The 22,314-nt window shown below is 37.2% G+C and overlaps 1 protein-coding gene across 1 annotated transcript in view; it reads left to right on the forward strand.

The window, feature by feature from the left end:
* FKBP15 (FKBP prolyl isomerase family member 15) overlaps positions 1–22,314 on the forward strand; it is a 40,693-nt gene that overhangs the window by 10,618 nt on the left and 7,761 nt on the right. Inside the window, exons 5-21 of the mRNA XM_072431532.1 lie at positions 2,262–2,336; positions 3,721–3,819; positions 6,950–7,096; positions 7,484–7,646; positions 8,192–8,198; positions 9,316–9,364; positions 9,876–9,995; positions 13,892–13,982; positions 14,239–14,348; positions 14,591–14,702; positions 15,040–15,143; positions 15,229–15,342; positions 17,624–17,718; positions 18,090–18,192; positions 20,820–20,852; positions 21,768–21,939; positions 22,055–22,191. Coding sequence (XP_072287633.1) covers positions 2,262–2,336; positions 3,721–3,819; positions 6,950–7,096; positions 7,484–7,646; positions 8,192–8,198; positions 9,316–9,364; positions 9,876–9,995; positions 13,892–13,982; positions 14,239–14,348; positions 14,591–14,702; positions 15,040–15,143; positions 15,229–15,342; positions 17,624–17,718; positions 18,090–18,192; positions 20,820–20,852; positions 21,768–21,939; positions 22,055–22,191 — 1,731 coding nt within the window. The remainder of the gene's footprint in view (positions 1–2,261; positions 2,337–3,720; positions 3,820–6,949; positions 7,097–7,483; positions 7,647–8,191; positions 8,199–9,315; positions 9,365–9,875; positions 9,996–13,891; positions 13,983–14,238; positions 14,349–14,590; positions 14,703–15,039; positions 15,144–15,228; positions 15,343–17,623; positions 17,719–18,089; positions 18,193–20,819; positions 20,853–21,767; positions 21,940–22,054; positions 22,192–22,314) is intronic.

The raw sequence follows: 22,314 nt of genomic DNA on the forward strand, positions 1-22,314 counted from the left end.
CCCAATTGAATTTGAAGCAAAACCTCTGTTTCCATATGAAAAGGTTTTATATCTAAAGGGACAGAAAAACTTCAATTTTTTTCAATAAATTTCAAGGTTGGCCCGTGACTGTCTAAATTTTTAATCTTGGCTCACTGTGTATTTGAGTTTGATACCCCAGGTTTAGGGTGAAATTATATTTTTTCCACTTTCAGGTTATGGCCACAAAGATGTTCACTGGAACATTCAGAAGATTATAAATGCATATGATACCAATGCCATCAGTATAAATTGCAACAATAAGGTTTTGAAGGTCTTGAGAGAGCTCTTAGCTTTTACTCATCATGAGATGCTTCTTGTGTGATACTTTGGTAATGATAAACCTTTTTATAGGCCATCAATTAGGACTAAACCAGCTGATAATTATTTGCACTGATAGGTAGCAGAGATTCTTTCTAAATACCGACAGGTTTCAGCAGGTTTCTAGGCTTTTTCTGGCAGCTTTTCTAAATGTTTTCAATACTTATTCCACTTTATTACTTATGTTATTACATAACCTAATTTATGGGTTTATTTGTTTTGACTTATTTGTATGTGTGGATTACTTGGGCTGGTATGAATTTAATGTTAATAGTCCTATATGTTTATGTATTTTACTGAGGTAAAACGTTGATGTGTTCAATACTTATTTCCCCCGCTGTAAATGTTTGTTGCGTGAGCAAACCTGTCATCCCTCTAAAAGAAACCTTTTCTGACAAAGCTTTGGAGGAGCCTTCCTTTCTCCTATGTAACACTCTGCACACAGCTTTATTCTTTCACAAACCTCTGACAAACTGTAAAAAAAGGCAGGAATTCCTGGTTTCATTATAGTACAATATATTTTAAAATTAACTTTAACCAGATTTTGGTAAATACACTAATCAATATTACTATTTTTAACACAAAAATTGTGTAATTTTGTGTGGTGTTGTTCACAATGTAATTGAAATTATTGCCATCCTTATTTCTTCAGTACACCTTTCCTCTTTGAACCTCTAATCCAAGGGCCGAGAGCCCCATCCTGCCTCTGACCTCCTACAGTTGGTCAGCGAAGATGTCCATCAAAGTGAAGGACTAATAGGGAGGTGGCAGGATCTGAATGGAGCTCAGCTTTAGAAAATTAGGACAGTGTTAGAATTTTAGTAATCAGCATAACATTTATTAGGATACAGGCAAGAACCCGCATTTTGTTCATTTACCTGTTTAAAAACTTTAGGGATGTGACTCGTTTAATTTCTAGCAGACTAAAAAATTTAAAATGCACAAATTGTTTATTGTTTAGCTAATGGCTAAAAAAAGATTGCATCCCATTTTCTGTACAAAGGTTTTTTTTTTCTTCACAGATGTAGGACACTTTATCTCTACTGTGTAGGGAACTGATAGCAATGATCTGTTTAAGCAGAGCTTTTAGCTAGTCATTACTGAATTATAATGCCCTAACATCTTTCAGTAGTGACATTGTACTTTGTCAGTCACATGCACTTAGCAGATAAACCTTTGTTTTTTAAGTCTGTTACCTGTGACCAAAATTTTGACCCAGTTATTCAAAGTTAATTGGACGTTGGTAGCCTGTTTTTACAATATATACCATGTGTATGTAACTCTTCTAGTTAGTTTTGCTTTTATCTTTGTCACCTTAATATGTCCTATTAAAGTGTCAGAAAGTTTATGACCTCAGTTATTTTTCACCTTGAAGTGCTCAGAAAATGTCTTTTGTTTTGTAAACCTGGAATAAACTTGATAACTAAATAAATTTCTACTATGTCACCTTAGTGAGTTGACACTGCCTTTGGATTATGTTGAAGTATGTTTTTTTGCGTAAAGCAGCTTTTAAACAAAACAGGCAGTGTTTTTGTATCTTGTCTGCAGCCCCTATTTAATGTACAGCGATGCAAAATATGTTGGTGCTATATAAATACTGTATAATAATAATAAAGTCAGTTTCTCAAAATATAGAGATACCAAAAACATCCAAAAAGTAGCATTTTTAAAAAGTGTTCAGAAAGGTCAGCCTCCATATTTCTGTATGTCCAAGACTTACTTTAGTCGAGAGCCTTATAGCAAAACAAATCGTTTCAGAATACCCTCCCAGCTAGTGAGAATTAGTCTGTAAATGTAAAACATAATGTTTTCTATGCTGAGCTATCAATTTTTGTTTTAATATTATTTATCATCCTTGTGTGATGTCCAAAGAGCCTTTGCCATTGTCTGACTACTCTTTGTTGGCCTTCGTTACAATTCAGTACAGAATTCTTCTCTACATCAGTCAACAGCAGCCAGTTACCTCTGCCAGGCTACATCCTGGATTTGTCTTCACGGTATGTATGATTTTTTTTTTTGAAGTACAGCTGAAATTTTTTATTGGAACTCCACTTAGCTTGATAAATGCACATTGGAAACACATATATGCTTGTTTTTTACCTACCAAGGGATTTTCTTTAGTTCTGTTAATCCAGTCATGTCATCCTCACACCTTGGCTACACTGTATAGCCAAATATATGACACAGCTCATTCTTGTTCCGGCTCTGCTCTTACAGCTGTATTTTTTATTTTTTTTCCTGGAATTTTGGTCTAACGTGATTTAGTGAGTCATTTTAAAACAAGAAGTAAGCAACAATGTATTGGAAGGGACAAATGCACAACATTTTTTTTTTCTTAAAAAGGTTAATTTCAAAGCTTTATGCGGCCATTTTTAAGAGCAACCTTGAGATATGCAAAGTGTTGGAGAGTCACTAACCATGTTTAAAAAAAAATTGACATTCTCTTTGGGCAAGTCTTCCATGTGCATGTGTTTTAAATGACAGTAACTACTTCATCTCTGGGAAATGTTTGGTGACATATACATTCATTGCTTTAAGCAATATAAGCTTGCCAACATATTTAGAGGAGCTTTTCCCTAGCTTTCCTATTTGTGGGCAGAGCTGGAGTGTGAGCAAATAGGCCTTGTGTAAAGTTTTCCCTGGCATCAAAGAGGTCAGTCAGGAAGTAGGGTTAAACTTTCTCTAGTTCTTCTTGCCGACTGCTACACCACTGTAGAGGGGTTGATAACATGGAGGACTGCAAACCAGTTGATAACTGTGGGGAACCACACTAATTGACACTGCTGGTTTCTCTATTCTCCAAGTTCTCAGCAATGGAGCAGCATTCAGCTGGAGGGGTGGCAGGTGAGTATTTGGGGTTGTATTTCAAATGTGTGTCATGTGCCTTTGCTAAAATAATATTTTTTTAAAATATTTTGACAGTGTTTTAGGCAGGTTTAGGGACATAGAAAAACCATGTATATTTAAGATAAAAATGATATGGGTCAAAGCAGTATTGTTTAACAAATATTTGATGCCACGTCCAGTAATCCCAAGAAAAAACATTGTAGTAAGTGAACCTTCTTTAATCTAAAATGGCTTCAACTTTAAAGCAAAGTTATATAAATAGCAACTATTATAATTTCAGTAAAAACATACATCTATTTTATTGGTATTCACTATTATTGCTATTCACTTTTACTTGTGGAATACATTTTTTTTTAAACAAAATGGTGCACTGCACTACTTTTACCAAGCAGCAAAATCACATGTCATGATACCGGCTGTGGTAGTTTCAGGTCCCCTTTGTTTTTTTCCATCTAATATTTTGTAATCTTTTTTTTTTTCTTCCTTCTATTCCTTCTAGTTTTATCGGTAACCATGTGATTTCACATATTTCAGGTTCAACTCAATAACTATGCTGCCTTTTATGATGATCAAAGACAGAGTTGGTCAGTTCTGTTTGAGTCAGAAACATCAGCAATGGATTTCAGCAAACAGGTATGACCCCCAGCATTGGATGCCAGATAAAATGTAGACTCCTTTTAAGCTGCAGTCAGAAAATAAGGTAAATCAAGTTGATCAGGTATTCTTTGTCATATTTCAACATGTTTGCAGGACAGTGAGGGAGAGAAGCAACATTATTGGATGTAAACAGTATTGTGGCTGTGAACAGCAGGACTGCTTGCTCCAGCATATGCACTCTTCAAAATCATTGTTAAACATGCTAGACAACAGGAGGAGGCAATGAGCAGTTTACTTTACATTTCCTCTTGAAATGTGATGGAAAGATATAAAGGATGCGATGGAAAGATATTGCTCTGAGAACATGGGCTGGAAGATATTTGGCCTTCTTTGAGCCAATTGGCAGGGCTTTGCATTAGACTGTGACAATAATATTTGCCTCGTACAGTTCTCAAATGAAAAAAATGCTAAGGCTTGCATGAAGAGGAATAGATGATCAAGCCTGCTTTCAGAAGTTATATTTTTATTTATTATATATTTTATTATAATTGATACTTCCTTAAAGGGAAGATGCAATTGTTCATGCTAGGGGGCATTTTTATTCGTTGTGTATTTAAACTGTTTTTTTTATTTATATATTTATATTGTATTAGGTATTTAGACCTATAAATGCAAGGCAAAGAATTCCTAAAGCACCGGAGGCACTTTGAACAACTTTTTTTCCTTTTTTTTTTTTCCCACATAGTGTTTGGAGCTACCAAGATCTTTAGGGACTTGTTTTAAAGCATATGTAATCCTTGTTAAGAATATTTAAATACTGCTATGTCCAGGGCTGTGGAGTCGGAGACCACTTTGGGTACCTGGAGTCGGAGTGGATAAAAATGTATCAACTCCAATTCCTGATAAATTTAAATTCTAATAAAAAATACGGCAAGTTCAGATGTCCTATTTCACAAACAATATTCATAATTAAATACTTCTCTGATGTAAGAATAAAGTCCAATGCATAGTTGTAGTTTTTCTAGTGTGAAGTTCAGCTAAACTAATATACAACCTGACATTCACAATATTGTAATCTGGATTATGTACATTACAAAACGTGTTTTCAATTTATTTCAGATATAATGTGTTTAACAAGTTCATTTGAGTGTAAACAAGTGTAATGATATAGGTATAGGTGAGTGCTATGTGCTGATGTGTGTTCAGGTGTCCTTTCTGCACTCCCCATATATGCTCCCATCCAGGGCTGAACTTTAACATCATTTTGCACACCACCTAATACTAGGAAGTTAGTTAGGTGGCCCCCTGGCCCTAGAGCCTCCCACTGCCCTGTCTTTAGCAGAAGATCAGCAAACAAAGAGAAAGGCAGCAGTGTCTGCTCAACTTCCTCTGTCTGCTAAAAGAGCTTGGAAAAACTTGAAGGAACGGACAGATATTAAAGATATTATTCTGCAAGTATTGGAGAAAGTGAAAGCGAAGAGAATAGTGACATTTTGCGTAATCTAAGCGTACTACTATTCAACATGTGCGTTGTACTGTTTATACTCTGCAACTTACAATAAGAGATGGATTGAAAGTTCGTCATACAGCTACTCGAATTGGCAAATTGAGGCAAGTAACTGTTGCAGTCAGGGCCCCTAAAACAGATGCCCTTTTGGAAAGACGTACAGGAAAAGGAGCCATTTTGGATCAAACTGGTTTGCTTGAACTAAAAGACTTTCTTGAACTGGAGAATTAATGAAAATGCTTTATTTACTGAAAGCCAGTGGACACAAGTAAAAGCACTGGAAAATCTACGTTATAACCTTTACTGTCACCAAGAGTTTGCAATCTGAAGATTTAACACCTGGTAAATTCTTCTTGAAATGGAAGACCTTGATATATTGCCTGAACAAAAGTGGAGGAATAAATAGCTGATGGCATTGTATCTTCAATGAAGAAAAGAGAGAATCTCTTACTGGATAATCAAATCTTGTTAGCGGCTATTTTTGTTGATCCAATGAGCCGAATTTTGTTGAGCGATGACCAGACTGATACTGCAAAAAAGGCCTTCTATGATGTAGCAGATCGCATGAAGGGATTACTAACTGAAACACCACCACTGGATGAAGCTATAAGCACTGGTAACTCAGGATCATCCTCTTCAAATGAAGAAATAGACTTTGATTCCTACTTGAACAAAATGGAACTTTCAACAGTAAAGCGACATTGCATAGGCGTGAAAGATAAACGACCAGAAAATGTCCAAATAAAGAGATTTCAGCAGGAGTTTTTTAAAGATTTAAAAAGAAGTAGAAAAGTATGATCGCTCATCGAAACTGACTGTAGAAGAAGCCATCCTTGTTTATGCTATGCTGCTACTACTTTATAGCTACTTGATAAAAACAATAAATAAAACCTTATTGTTTTCATTTTTTTGTCTTTTGTTTAAACTGGCCATCACAGTAGACCGTCCACTTCCAAGCTAGTAGTTCTGTGGTTAAATGGCGTGTATGTTGCCTTCCTTCAATCAACAGGGAAAATACATTAGCATATTAAATACAGAGGAGTCTGAGTCCTGGGTACCAGAAACTGAGGAGTCGGAGTTGAAAGATTTATCTACCTACTCCACAGCCCTCGCTATGTAACAGGTTCACTTAGTAGAGACCCTGTAACCTAATCAACATTTTTCTGTGTGCAAATTAAATATTTTATTCAATACCATGTGTAATCTTTGTTGCTTGGTAATGTTTAGTGTTCCTCTTAGTAAAGTAGCTCTCCCCTGTACTACATCAGCTGGCTCTGTAAAGCCTCCAAGCACAACCTGACAGGTGTGCAGGTGACAGTACTGAGACCTGTGCAAAGAAGAGAGAGAGGCTTCCCAGTCCCTTCACATCACATTTAAAACCCACATGACATTTCAACACTTGTGAGTTTAAAGCTTGTTTTTCATTTCCAGGTTTAAAGCAGACACCTCTGTAGTGTCTGCTCAAAAGCTGTTGCTGCTGTTCTATTCACAATAGGCTAATGAGGCAGCATCTGTGAGGAATGATAGAAGATGCCTGTATAGCCTTAGTGACTTCACAAAGAAATTGCTCACATAATCTCTTTAATATTTGAAACTTTGTCCTTTTTAATTTCCTTTTTATACTTTCTCTATATAATTTCATTTTCTTTTTTATTCCAGGTTTGTATTGCCAGGTGTAACAGCGCCCCCTTGGACGCTGTATTGTCTCAGGATCTTACCCCTGGTGAAGGGCAAGCAGCTGAAATTGGTGATCTGCTGGAAGTTGCTTACACGGGGTGGCTGTTTCAGAACCATGTCACTGGACAGGTACATTCGTTTTTCCCCAGCAACAACATTCAGCTTCTGTTAAATCGACAAAAGAAATTGCAGTGTCAGAATCTGGACACAGTGCTATTAAAAGGTCTATGCTACACTGTGTGGACTTGTTTCTTTCACTGTGTTACAGCTTTTTCTCTAGCATTTAAGTTTCTATAGCAGAGAAAAGTGCTGTCTTCCATTAGGAAAGTTTTATGTTATGGTAATATATTATGATAATATATTATGGTTACGGTATATATATTTTTTATTATGGTAATTCTTTAGTGTGTCATCCCATTAACATAGCTCATAATTGTAATCTTCCCAAACAGTATAAGAAATCCCCACATTCGTTTTACTCTGTCATACTATAAATCAACTTTATTTTGGTTTCAGATGTTTGATTCCAACGTACAGAAGGACAAACTGCTGCGGGTCAAACTTGGATCTGGAAAAGTTATCAAAGTAAGTTTGTGTTTGTGGTTAATGATATGTCATCCTTATCCTTATAATCCTAAATTTATTCTGGAGAATTTTTTTTGTCATTTTTCACGGGAAAGTGCTGGGGAAAATACAGCACATTTTGGCCAAACTCTTTTTTTTTTTTTTTTTTTTTTTTTTTTTACGCGATTCTGGTAAGTAATCGGTGGGTGGCTTATTTGTGGGGGGGGGGCTTATTTTTCATTTTTACCTAAAAAGGGGGGGCTGTCTTATTTGATGGCCCTGCCTTATCATCGGGGAAACACGGTACTTCAACCAGTTAAATAAGGTAAAAAAAAAAGTAGTGTGATAATATTTTAATATTTTTTTCACATTTAATTGTTTTTAAAAAAACGCCATTAAGTTATTTATTAACACCAATTTTATTGTCATTTTTGTTGATTACTCTTTTTAAAGGTTAGCAGTGATGTCCACACTTTGTGCCCTAGATTTTTATTTTATATACATGTTCAGAACATGTTCAGCAAAGCAAATCAACTAGTTCATTTTAATACTGGCTCTAGCTGCACAATCTTGCCTATCTTGCACACCACAATTCTTCTGCCTGGAGTTAGGAAAAAATGCCCTGTGTATGCCCTAATTTCCACCTTGGTTTCTACACAGGACCAGGGTAAAGCCCACACTAGCACCATCATGTTAGTAGGGGAAGGTGTACGTATCATACGAATTATATTCCACTCCTGGCAAATGGTGCATACCAGCACTATAATGTAACACACGAAACTGCTTTCATAAAGGTATTCTTACATGGCATGTCACATAAGGGATGTGTTGTTTTTAAAAGTGAAGCTCATAACAGATAATTTAAAAATCTAAAAAAAAAAATCAATTTAAATATTGTAATTGTTCAAAAAGATTTACATTTGCCTCCTTATTTTGTTCTACTTTCTTAAATCCTCAACTTGGATATAGTAGGTTAGTGGTAAGCTGAATTCCAATAGTTCTTTGCTTACCTTCTACTGTCTCTTAGATAAGCCGTCGCCAACCGGTGGTCCGCGAGAACATTTTGGGGGTTCAAGCGGGGTCAGGAGAAGGACCCCGCTGGGGGGACGCACCGGCCAGAGCCGCGGAACATGTCCCATGTGCAGGGAAGTGGGCGGCCTGTCCCTGGACATACCCCACCCAATCTCCCATCGCAGGCTCTTGCCGATCTGTGTTGGGAGAGTGAGTGTGGCTACGTCACGATTAGATCAGTATGGGGGAGGTTTCTCCCCCTTTGATTGACACCCGGCTTCCCGCTCACGCGCAGTCAGGAGCTGGTGATTTTAGTGGTCCGTGGAACCAAAAAGGTTGGTGACCACTTTCTTAGATTCTAAGCATGCACAATTGTGTGTCAGTTAACATAAAACAATGTTGCTTTTTTTTTTTTTTTTACATTCCTTTATAATCCTAGGCTTTGTTATTCAGGAAGTTATGAATCTTTTAGGTGTACATGATCTTTTGTGGGTACATGAATGGCATTCCTGAGTTATTGCTATATATAATACAGGGATATTTATCCAGCTTTCATACACTGATTTCAGGCAGTGCAAAACAGGGATGCTATGGATAACAATCCATTCACGTGGAGTCCATATCGTGCCTGATGGGAGGCAACAAACCTCAGAGTCTTTGTCATGTTTAGAAATATTCTAGATTGTTTCTCTGCTGTAAACTGGTCATTTAGAATTCACGGTGAGATATTGTGTGCATCAAGGCACAGTTTACTGAAATTATCTATCCTGCAGGGAGCCAGCTGTCCGAGCCAAGTCAAACTCGATCAGCGAACAGCTAGCAGTAAGTCATCTTGATGTATGTATTCTGCAAAACATTTACTAGCCTTTTTACTCACTGCATTGTACATTTAATCATGTCTTTAGAAAAGTAAACATTACTTACAAGGTTGCCCTCTCAGACCAAGTTCAGGTGATTTTACTCTACTTCCTGTCCCTAAGAAAAGACAAGATAAACAAGGGAGGTGACTGTCACTGAGACATGAAGAATGGCTGGTAGTAATTACCTGACAGAAGCTCCAACCTTTCCAAACTTTACTGCAGTAGTGTATGTCTAATATTAACTTTGTTTCCATGCATTTGTAATTTGAGTTGTAATTCTGTGCCTTTATGGAGGCAGTTTTATTGGTTTATTGTACATGTTTTACATCCTGTACTGTTGCACAATAACTGTTCTTTTCTGAATTTCAAATCTCAAGACACATTTATTGCACTGCACATGTATGTCATTAGTGTTTTATGATTTTATGAACCTCGGTAATATTTGTTGTCAGCAGAGTGTTTCTATTTTGTAGAACCCTGACATGGCAAAAGCGAAACTTATCTCTAGAATGGCAAAGATGGGTCAGCCCATGTTACCTTTCCTTACTGGCAGCTCCACCCCACAGCCAGATTCCAGTGATTCTGAAATAGAGGTAAAACTCTTAGATATAGATATCTATTCAGAAAGTTATTTGTGATTTAACCCTTCAACCTATAAATTCCTAGGTATCCTTTAGTGAGAAAAGTCTAAAGTGGTTTATTTAAATTACTAACCGTAAAGCATCCGTTTAGTAGGTTACTAAATTTTTATATAAATACACTACTATCATTCACAAGTGGACTTGTGTAAGAATCAGAATATCTATTAACCAAATCCAATGTGCAGTAATGGCATAACAAAATGTTGGCCAGTAGGACTTCCCTGAAGAGAACAGTCGTCTTGCTAAACAATAGTGTTTATGTTCGAATTCGGGTTGTCCCTATATTCGTCCCGAATATGGCTGTTCGAATTCGGGTATACCCGAACCGAATTTTGCTGCATTCGACAGCAATAGGAGGGCAATGAATGGAAATACTATGTTCAGGCTTTCCCTTTCCTCAGGGAGCAGAGCAATCAGCGGAGCTTTATGCTGACAGCTCTGCTCCCCTAATCCTGGAGCCAATACGAGGGCAATAGAGGTTGAATGGAATTACTATGTCCATTCATACCTCTACTGCTCTGTGATTGGTCTATTTCTCAGCCAATCAGAGAGCAGTAGAGGTAATGAATGAACATAGTAATTCCATTCATTGCCCTCCTATTGCTTGCGGTTACAGCTAATTGAAGGCACCTGCTTTCAATTAACTGTGACCACAGTTCCCACGGTCCAGAAATCCCACAATGACATTATGATTCATAATGTCATTGTAGGATAACCTGTAAAAAATAAAAAAAAAAAAAGTTTAAAATAAAAAACAGATACGAAATAAATAATTTAAGAAAAAAAAAAAGTTAAATTACACAAACACACACATTAATAAAATAATTTTAAATTAAAGCCTTGTCCTATTTTTTACTTATATTTTAACCCTTTCAGGGAATGAGTAAGGGGATTTATGTACCCCTGAACTCATTCCCCAGGGTGGGGCGGTGGAGATCTGGGAGTCTCCTTATTAAAGGGGGCTTTCAGATTCCAAAGTCCTGCTAAAAATGTTTATAAAAGCCCCCATTGTTTTCAATGAAAGCTTTCATAAAAGCTTAAAAACGCTTGAAAAAGCCTCCATTGAGTTCAATGGAAGCGTTTTCCCGCATTTATCCAGCGTTTTAATTTTTTAAATGTTGCAAGCATGTGCCTGAAGGAAACGTCCTGGTGTAGATTAGCCCATGGGAATGCAGTCCGTGTAGACTAAAGCTGCATACACACGTCCAATAATTATCGTTAGGAACAACCGAGTGGCCCTAAAAAGGGACCAAAGACACCGACGAACGAGGATTGTCGTTGGAAATGAACGACCGCCACGGTGGATCTGATTGGCCGGCGATCTTTCACTATCTATCATGTACGGTTGTCAAGTGATTGTGCATGTTTCTGCGGTACACTTTCTCCTTTACATGTCCCTCCCTGCATCTTTCAAACGATTGTATCTAGCGTGTGGGCACTGTTTGTGGATTATATATGAACGATCATATTGTTACAGCATGTACAGAATTGTGCACAATATGATTGTTCAAGTATAATCGTGCATAATCGTTGATCGGTGGTAATCGTTCATTTTCTAACAATTATTATTGGAAGTGTGTACCTAGCTTTAGCCTAAAATTGATTTGACAGGTGCACTTTAATATTCATGTGAAGCACAGGGGTATGGAATAGTGTTATGTATCTTTTTACAATGTATCTTTTTATGTATCCTTTTACAATGTATCTCTTTACAATGTATCTTTTTATGTATCCTTTTATAATGTATCTTTTTACATCTGTTTGGAGGCTGTAGAAGCTCTACACAGTGCTGAAACAAACCCGAATTTTTCTCCCATTGACTTTAATGGGATTCGAATTTGACCACCCGAATTTTTTTGCTATATTCGGCCGAATAGCTGTCGAATCGAGCTATTCGACCAACACTACTAAACAATACAAAGGTTTCTCAGGCTTCTTTGGCACAGGCCACAAGTGCTGTTGCATCGTAATGCTACCCATTGGTGAAAGGCCTGAAGCTACATGTTCTTTAAAAAAATGAACATATTTTTAGTCCTACCATTTACACTTTACTTTACCATTTACCCAGCAATATTGTAACTTTTATATTTCAGTCTTTGTATTAGAAATTTAGGATGTTAACAATGCAGAATATAGAAAATATTTAGTGGAATATTGTAACTTTTACAATAAAACATTAGTATTTTGAACTTAATTTTTAAGCAAATCTCCTCTTTCCCTGGACTAGCACAACTAGAATTTATCAGTTGCAAAACACACTCTCCTTGTTTCTCGAGTTTGCTGCCAATGCCCATAAAAGTAAGCGACAATAATAAATGACAAATTCAAATGCACTTAAAATTCTTTAAAAACTGTCATGTTGCAGCCAGGTAAAAAAAAAAAAAAAAAAAAAAAAGGTGGTCTGTGCAGTAAAGGAGGCAAAAAGATAGTCCAAAGGAAGTATGCAAACAGCCTGCATCAGCTAAAAACACAGGTGTCCTTTTTTTTTTTTTTTTTCAGGCCGTAACACAGAGAGCTTGCTGTGGGTTGCAAGACATGCTATTAACAAACAGATTGTTATTTCATACCATGTTTTTGGTTAACATTTTTTCAAATATATGTTTATTAGTTTCCATTAAATTTTCATTGTGATTATTACATTTTAGTTACAGTATTTTAAGGGTTTATAGTTTGTTTATAGTATTGATACCTCGTTTGCTATACCCCTTTGCATTGATAAAATTGCAACTCCCTGCATTCTAAATACCCTTTTAATATTTTCATTATTTAGGATCATATCCTATCATACATTTTTTATATATATATTATGGAAAAAAAGCAAAACTTTTTTTAAGATGTATTAAAATCTGCTTTCCTGTTTCCATCAGTAATTTGAAGGTTCTATTGGTTTGCTTTGTTAGCCCTTTTCCTTGATTTTGACTGAAATGTAAAACACTCTCCTGACTATTTTTTGTAGCTTTTACCATTCCTTTTGTCTTAAAAAGGGGGCATCCTTTAAAACCAGCCACGTGACAATATACTGTTTGCCAGAAAGCAGTTTTTTTGTCACTGCTTGCCTGTGAATATGCCCCCATTTCTAGATGATGGAAATGGCTTGCATACTTCCTTTGGGCTATCTTTTTTACAGTGATTTTACAGTCCAACCGCTTGCCACAGAGGTTATACTTTATTTCTCTGTGACATGCTGATTAGCTTCTGGAGCATTAGGAATGATAGCATTCTACTCTGTAATTAAATGTAAAGATTGTTAGAACTCACTATTTTAGATTGGTTCACCTTCATTTTTTATTTATTTTTTTCCTTTTGATATGTACATTTGGAACCTCCTAGTTCTGTTATCCATGTGATGCAAGATTTAAATTGAGTTGGCTTGTTATCCTTTTTTTTGTAATGTACTTTTGTTTCTAAAATGCCTAAGCACAAGTTATACATTCTTGTGTTGTTAAGGTTAATAAAACACCTGGTACTTCTGTTATAGAGGAGTGTGTAATATTTTTACTTATTACCACTGTGCAACCTTTGGTGCCTAACAGGAAATCTCCAGCCTTAAACACATTGCACATGTAATGGGGTGAACACAGAGAAGGTAAATATTACTTATTAGTCATGTCAATTATTATAGGAACTTGTTACTTTACCTAGTCAATGTAAAGTACAAGTTTGTTTAAAAGACAGTAAAGCATCTGCTCAGTAAGTTACTAAAATTCAAGATCTGCGGCTTAAATTGTCTAGTTAGATAAATCAAGACTAAATATATACCAAACTAGATTTCTTAAGTGCATTATTCTTTTGTATGTACACACACCTTGTTCTAATTGTTGTAGTAATTATGGTGTTTTTTGTTGTAGGATCCGAGAATTTCTCCTCACCCTGCTGCCCCTTTGCTTGTCCGGCCCACCCCACAAATCAACCAAACCCCTGCTCACATCTCTGCTCCAGGTATAACTTTCTACATAATACACTGTTGAGTACATCCTCATATTAGGACCTGGCAGAACATGTTGTATGAAATAAAAAAACTAAAAGCAGTGAGTGATACCAATAGAAAATCAGGTTTTTCCATTACATGGACAGGATGAGGAGACAATGTGATTGGGTGCCATAAACAAAACAAGCATTTCCTCCTTTTGAACCTTATTTGTTAAAGTTAATAAAGTCTTCTGTAAATGTTTTACATCAATGTTTCCATTGACAGTCCCCCAGCAGCAACCAGTATCTGGTCTCCCGTCCTCGTCAGCTGCCCTGTTGCCTGTAGGGCCCATCGCCTCCCAGGCCCTTCCCCCTGGTCAGGCTCATGGCTTTCAGGTACTGTAGTAAAGATTTCTTTCTCTCTTTTTTTTCTCTCTGTCAGATTGTTTATTAATTTAATATGTTCATTAATTTGCAATTACGACTTATTTTCTTCAAATGAAGCACGATAATTTGCATTTTAATTTATTTGCCTAACTCTAAACCCAATCTTAAACTTATTCCACCTTCAGCCCAGTCCTTATGGTATTTTCATGAATTTAGAAAAATGTTACTGATTTTTTTTTTTCTTTTTGCAGCCTTACACTGGAATCCAGTACACATATTCACAGAACCCAACTACTGGAACCCAGCTGCAGCCATTTGGACATGTCTACCCCACTGCTGTGCAGCAGCAAGCTCCATATCAAGGTACAAAAGGCTAGTATAGCTGTCTATCCATCCATCCTTGTGTCCTAATTAGCAAATAAAAAAATGAAAAAATTGAATATTTGGATGGCATGGGGCAGGGGTTACTTTCTAGTTTGTTTTTCTGTTATGCGAGAGCATAGTAAGGGTGGTCTCTACATCATCTCCAGTACACTCCTCCCTTGTAACACAAAACGGAGGAGCTGGCTTCTAAGAATGCTGTATAAAGTGTATTTGTTGGCAGATTTGTCTTTATAGAAAAGAACAACCCATTCTGATGTAGATGGTTCCATTACTCAACCTACATTTTTTTCAACACATAATGTTTATCTATCCTCAGGTGACGTAACCTCCTTCTTGATGACGGAAGCCCGACAACAGAACACAGAGATCCGTTTGGCCATCGGAAAAGTTGTTGACAAGATTGACAACTTGGCCTCCAAAGTACAGTGTATTTCTTGTTTGTTATTTCCACCCTTCTCTCCTTCCTCTGAGCTCCTGCTTATGTTCTCAAGGTCTAATTGTACAGGTGGACGGTCTACAGAAGCAGAGCTCAGCTGGACCTTCTCATCTCCTCCCTGGTATATCATCTATCACAATGGAGAGTGCCATGATCATGAATAACATCCAGCGCATTATCCAGGTTAGCAGGTCAAGATTTTCTGATACCACCAGTGTAATCTTTAACTAGAGTATTATAGAAGAATTAAACTTCCACATACTCATGAAGCAGGGTTGAAAGTCAGGGGCGCCCAACCTACGGCCTGCGGGCCACATCTTGCCCATGGACCTGTCAGATCCGGCCCTCTCTTCTCTCTGTGCTTTGTCTTGTGGGGATGGGGCGCATCTTCTATGTTTTGCTATCGGTATCGTGCTGCCAGCAGAGGGAGCTGCTTGTACTGTGAGATAATCCTAGCAGCATCATGAGAGCTGTGTTCATGCTTCTGCCAGTATCCCCATGTATAAATCTTCATATCTCCCTCACTGATTGTCAGAGAAATGTGACGTTTTCAAGGTACACAGGGGACCCTAAGAGCTGCTACTAAACCAAATTTAAGCCTCGTAAACATAACAAGTTGCCAGATACGGGGTCACACGCATAAAATCCCAACAACAATAGGATATTTTCATATCAAGTGGAGCTATTTCAAGACCAGGGTCCCCACGTTAGGTTTGCAGGACCCCCTGGGGGCCACATTCATGGCAATAAACATTAGGGTACTGCTAATTGTCTGTGCAATGTGGTGCCCTTTAAAGTTCACTAAACTTTAAGGCTGCGCTCAGACTGGCGGAGAGGTTGCGGTGCTGGTACCCCTTAACCGTGCCATGTAGAGAAGGGGCAGACACTCTACCACTCACTGCCGCCTGGAGTCAAATCTGCAGGCTCTGCGGTGCGAGGGACTGAGAGGCTGGCGAGCTGCCTGTTACACAAAGCTGACCACTTACCTTCTGTGACCCCCAATGTCTCTGGAAGAGAGGGATGTTAGCAACTGGTCCTAAAGATGTAGTAGTAAGAACATAAACCCCATGGATATCTGACACATGAATGGCATTTCTCTGGAAGTATCCATTCCAGTCGTTGTCATATTTGGTGTTGTATGTTACGGTAACTGGAAACTTTTTAATTTCATTTTAAATTAAAATTATTCTACTTTTAAACATTTATATGATTGTTTGCATTTTGCCCCGCAAGTTTTATCCCAACAGCGGCCCCCAGATAAAGAAAAGGTTGGGCACCACTGTTGTAAGTCATTTATATAGGACTGTTTTTACATTTTAATAGTAACATATCAGCTTTTTAAGTTTGCAAAGTAGGTTTTTTTGTGAGTGCTTGGATTTCCATAATATACTTAATTTTCTTCAGCTTCCTTCCTAAAGCTTGGCAAGGGTAAACTCATCTTCCTTCCAAAAAGATTTCAGAAAAAAGACTTCACTATCACAAAATATTGATCCTGTACTGTGCTGCAATGTTAGATCTGGGCTAATTAAGATTCTAATAGTGCTTGTCAGCAGAAGGATGAAGTCACCTTCTGCACTAGAATTTCAGGGAAATGTGGCATATTATATTTAACTATTTCCACGCAGCCGTTTCCCCATGGGTACTATTATGGGGCATTTAGGAAACTGAGCCACAATGATTAAGGAGACTTAAAGTGCAAGGGATGTATGCATTACGGGCCCATAGCTTATATTAGCCCCACTTAGATAATTTATTTAGGTAAGTTGCTGCCATTCATAACCTTTTTCCAGGGCAAGTGTACATGTGTGGCATACTCCCTAACACCCAGTCCATCTTGACATGGCTGATTTTAGTAGATGCTACATACTCCCCACTCCTTTGCCAAAAGCAAGTTATTTGAATTTGGAATTGTAAAATTTCCCCTTGCCTATTTTGTAAAGTACCGTATTTTTCGGACCATTAGACGCTCCGGACTATAAGACGCACCAGGTTTTCCGCACGGGAAAACAAGAAAAAAAAAATTCATTTGATTTCCCCTGAGATCCAGCGTGCGGCACTTGTGCCCGCCCATGAAGTAAAAAAATATGCATTCGGACCATAAGACGCACCCTGATTTTCCCCCCACTTTAGGGGGAAAAAAAGTGCGTCTTATGGTCCGAAAAATACGGTAAATAGGTGTCCCAGAAAACTTTTTTTATGTACCTTTTGTAAGTCCAGTCATGTTAGATCTTCATAAAGACTCTAGTGTGATAAACCTTGTAAGATCAAAATAATGACAAATAAATAGGAAATGGGTACATTTAGAAATACACCAGGAAATTCTAATAGATTTAAATTATATGTGGGAGATAGAACGTCCCATCATTTTCATTCTTTCGGAATCTGAATTATCTCAATGGAGTGATTAACTACAAATCTGCAGAAAAATTAAATTGACTCAATTATTATTTATTGCATTTTTCAGGAAAACGAGCGTCTTAAGCAGGAGGTTCTGGACAAAAGCAGTCGCATAGAGGAGCAAAATGCAAAGATTGGGGAACTTCTAAATCGCAACCAAAGGTACAACAGAGACTTTATGTATTTTGTGCCAAACAGGGACCTCCACCTATCAACAAGCGAAGATAAATGTTTGCAGGTGCATATCTCAATGTCATTTAAGGGCAGCCTTACAAATTATATGAAACTATTCATATCCATCCCAACCTTAGAGGCATGCACAAATCTTGATCAATCCTGATTTATATGGATAAACCCCACTTTAAGAATGATTTGTGGATAAAAGAGAGTTACCCAATACATTTGTTTTAGCAGGCACCTGGAGACAGCAAAAACATATCCCCGGAGAATATATATTTTAAACAGAGAGGGTGGGATCTGAACCCAATATCACAGTACTTATATTGGTGACTGAAGACTACTTTTCATTGCAGGTATGTAGAGCAGAGCAACATGTTAATGGAACAGAGAAATGACTCTTTGAAGACATCAACTGAGAACACACAGGCTAAACTACTGCACGCCATGCAGGAAAAGGTATGATGGCACACCTATGCACAGGGACTAGAAATATTAACTGTGGATAACTAGAGAAGCCTTCACATACCTTCAGCAGTTGTTTTGCGTTCCCCCATAAATTCCTATTTACCAATCATGATGGTCTGCTTCACTGGACAAAAGGAATGTGTTTGAGTTGTGAGGGGGATAAAAAGCTCATGATACCAGAGCATTGCCTAATTTTGACCAGCATGCCTTTTAAGCATAGAAAATGTATTACTATTATTTACATTATTACTACACGCTGACATATTTTGGAGCGCTTTACAAAGTCCATTGTCATGTCACTAGAATTATGAAGGATGCAATGCTGCAATACTGTATCTACAGGCACCTCTGAGTGATATAATTAGGACAGGTAGTGAGAGAAACATATAGAATACCAACTGCATCCTCTGCAAATGTTAGTTGGCTGGCAGTAGCTACATTGATCAAGTTTGCAAATGAGGAAATTGAGTGAGGTCGGAATTTTTTTCATCTGCAGACGTGTTCCTAGTCAGTAACTTGGAAAGTACTGAATTGAAATAGCAGCCAGGAAAATATTTTTTGCAAAGAGATTGCCAAATGCTGCTTGTATACTTCTATGCATGGATTACATCATATCCAAAATTTCCAATCTATACATTATCTAATTAATGCTCCCAGTTAATATCTTGTATTTTAGAACAATTAGTTAATATGTTGAAGTAATGACAAAAAGATTTAGGGATTAAGGGATTACATAGTTTACCAGAAGCCAAATGGGCAAGACTAAAATTTCAGCCTTGTGTGTTGTCAGCCGACAGTACTTTGCTTTTTTTGCTGTCATCTTTCACATACAAGTCGTTCAGCTGGCTTTATATCTGTATAAAGAACCCCCATAGACCCTTCCTAGATCTGTGTAATATGAACCTAGAGGTGCTCATTGCGGAGCACTTTTAGGTTCACAGCTGAATGCAGTCTATGCAACTTCCAAAGAGTTCTGGGGTAACTAATAGGGGTTCTAATACACCCCTGATGTTTTTTTTTTTTTTTTTTTTATAAAGAGCTACATATCGGTTGCTTAAAAAGTCCCCTTGTGATAGCAATAAAGTTAGGTTAAAAAAAAAGTACCTGGACATACATGCAAATGAGCATGTTGGGTGTGTATGCATATGCACACAAGGATTGCACCATATATATGTGGTATTGCTGCACGCTGTAAAAAAAGTAAAATATTATAGTGCCATTTCCTAGGCACATACATTTTTGAGGTATCCCCCACCTCCTTTATTGATTTTTTTTTTTTCAATAAGTAGTGGATTAAATTGGAGTATATTTATAAATGACTTCTTCTGCAAATTTCAATTTATCTGTGTCCATTCATTCGCTGGAATACATAGCACTTACTGTTGTGACTTCTATGTGTTTTTGACACTTAGTCACTAGCTGGGAGATGAAACATTTTTTTTACTAGGCATTGAAACAAGAAGTTTAAAGGGATTCAAACCATTGGCAGCAAACTTTCAGATGAAATGACAAGGGAATCATTTATAAATATAACCCATTCTGTTTGTATACACAAAAATGAATTTGAGTTTATAATTTACTGGAAATAAAGGGGGCAGTTTATTAAAGGGTCATTGTTTAGTTTATTTGGTTAAATTGGAGATCAACTTTTACTGTTGAAATTTGGACATACACAAATGTGTAGCTCTGGCAGCTGCTTAGTGCTATAGCATTTATATAGCTATAGCAAGGTGGCAACCAGTACTCTATTTCTCAACCGGAGTTTCTCCAAAGTCAGCTAGAAATTCCTTCAGCAATGAGCAATTTGTGCCTCTCAGGTCAGTATAACAGATACCAGTAATCTTTTTAGCTGTCTGTATGGGTGGCATTGTTCCCAATGGCCAGCAATGTAGGAAGCATTCTTCTTACTGAGCTCCATTGTATACAGTGACCTGTGGATTTAATAGTTATCGTAGGGGTTCTTATTTGAGGTGTTATTTTAAGAAGTTCCTACATGTTAAAAAGGTCAAAAAACGCTACTCTATTCTTTTGACTTAGTGTTTTGTTCATGGATTTAGCTTTTTGCCTGAAGTTCAGCATTAATGACATTTATCTACAAGTTTGTTGTCCTCTCTTATCTTAAAAGGCTAAAACATTTGTTGGCATTATGATATTGTTAGACTGTTGCTGCAGAAAAATATTTACCAGGCATTTTATATAAATATAAAAACACAATAATACAGTCTGGTAAAAGATTTACCAATAGCTATATAGTACAGGAGCCTATCTAAACAATCAGTTCAAATTATCCCCAATACTATGCCTACATTCCATAGCTGTTCATTGGTCTAAATGAGATTGTACAATTAGTAAGTCTAAAGGGGATTTGTACAGCATGTTACCAGTTGTGTAATGTTTTTCATTTGTAAATATGTGGTGGCTGAATGTGGAACCGCAATTTGCTTTTGTTAACTCTATCTAAATGTTATTGCAACTTTATTCTGCTTGGTTATTTGCTAACGCAAACATTTTCTGTCCTTTGCTGACACATCACTGTGTTTATAGAAGAAGCTGCTCCTGTCTTTCTTAAATTCTGATTGGCTGGCTTATTCTCATTGATGGTGCTTTCTCTTTCCCAGCATGCTTTGCACATAGATGAGGGCACATACCAGGTGAGGAAGGGGCTTTTCTATGCCTTGCTGCTTTTTTTGTGAACTTCTGTAATCTCAGCATGCATATTTAAAACTTTTTGTGTAAAGTTTCTACGTCTTATTTTTTTCAAAGGACCTAAAAGTGTAAAGCTAAAATTTGTAAAGCTTCAGAGGTCACCATTCTGCTTACGGCCTTCTCATTAGATAATAAATTAGCCCTCACTCTTCTGTCCAGTTACTAGAGACTCAAGAAGCTGTAGTAATGGAGAACTAAAAGTAATGAAGGTGTGTGTATCACAAAATTACTAATCATTTTGGGGCTAAAATGGTAATAATATTTATGTTCACACTGCAGATTTCTATTAGCCTAGAGTGTATTTCGAAACTTGTTACAGTGGATTGCTAAGTATATTTATTCTTTTTTCTTGTACAAAAGAGGCAGCTTTAGAATTCACTAGTTTGCATAGGTCTACTTTATAGCCAGTAACAGAAGGTATGTCGCTGAGATTTTAGTTTCTCTTCTTTTTTTTCTTTGTTGACACTCTTCAGTTGGTGAGCTTGCAGAAACCTTTATAATATTGGGTTTCTGATTCAAAATTTCTTGATCTGCATATTAGTTCCAGTTAAGCAGTAATATAAAGTCTTTTTTTTTTTTTTTACACATCTTATCCTATCTCATGATAGATTTACTTTACCTTCTAATGGACAGCAGCAGGAGTGAGAGGAGCAAAGTTGCTAATTGCAAATTGCAAAGAAAGGTGCTTTAGTGCCCCACCCCTAAAAAAGCTGTCCGATGGTAATTCACTAACCACTAAAATATCTGTTTTGGAGGACTGACCCTTTACATCATTTTGCTGTAGGTAGCCACTTCAATGTTGTTCTGGATTTAATATATAAGCAAATGAGTGATTTTTTTAAACATCTTATGTATGACAGGCCAAGGTGGCAGAAGAGTTGGCAGCTGCGACCGGCCATTTGTCCCGTCTGCAGCTGGAAGTCACAGCTTATCAGAAGAGGGAGATGGAGCAGCGGACTCAGCTAGTGGCAGCCCAGCAGGAGGCAGAGAAGTGTCAAGCTGAGCTTTTCTCTCTACGGGCACAGCTCATAGGTGGGTACCTTTTCCACATATGTTGGGGTAGTAATGAAAACATTTATTCTCTCTCTGTATGTACTGTTTTGTTTTTTTTTTTTAAACAATTCTTCTCTATAAACTTCTTGTTCAGATTTGAAAGAAACATCAGAGCTGACCAAGAACCAGGCCAAAACTGAAAAGGAAATCCGGCGGTCTCTGGAGTTGCAACTGGCAGGTTTGGAAGAAGAGATTTCTGATTTAAAAGTGGAAAAACAAAATCTTGAAAAGGTAACCTGTTTGTTTCAGACAGTTGGTACTTAACATAGATTTACATGTCTAATATATTGGCTGTTTGCATCCCCAGCTCTACATTTTAAACCTGCCTACAGTCTTTGTTTTTAGTTTGGTTAG

This window comes from Pyxicephalus adspersus, chromosome Z (genome assembly GCF_032062135.1).
Source record: "Pyxicephalus adspersus chromosome Z, UCB_Pads_2.0, whole genome shotgun sequence".
Classification (NCBI taxonomy): domain Eukaryota; kingdom Metazoa; phylum Chordata; class Amphibia; order Anura; family Pyxicephalidae; genus Pyxicephalus; species Pyxicephalus adspersus.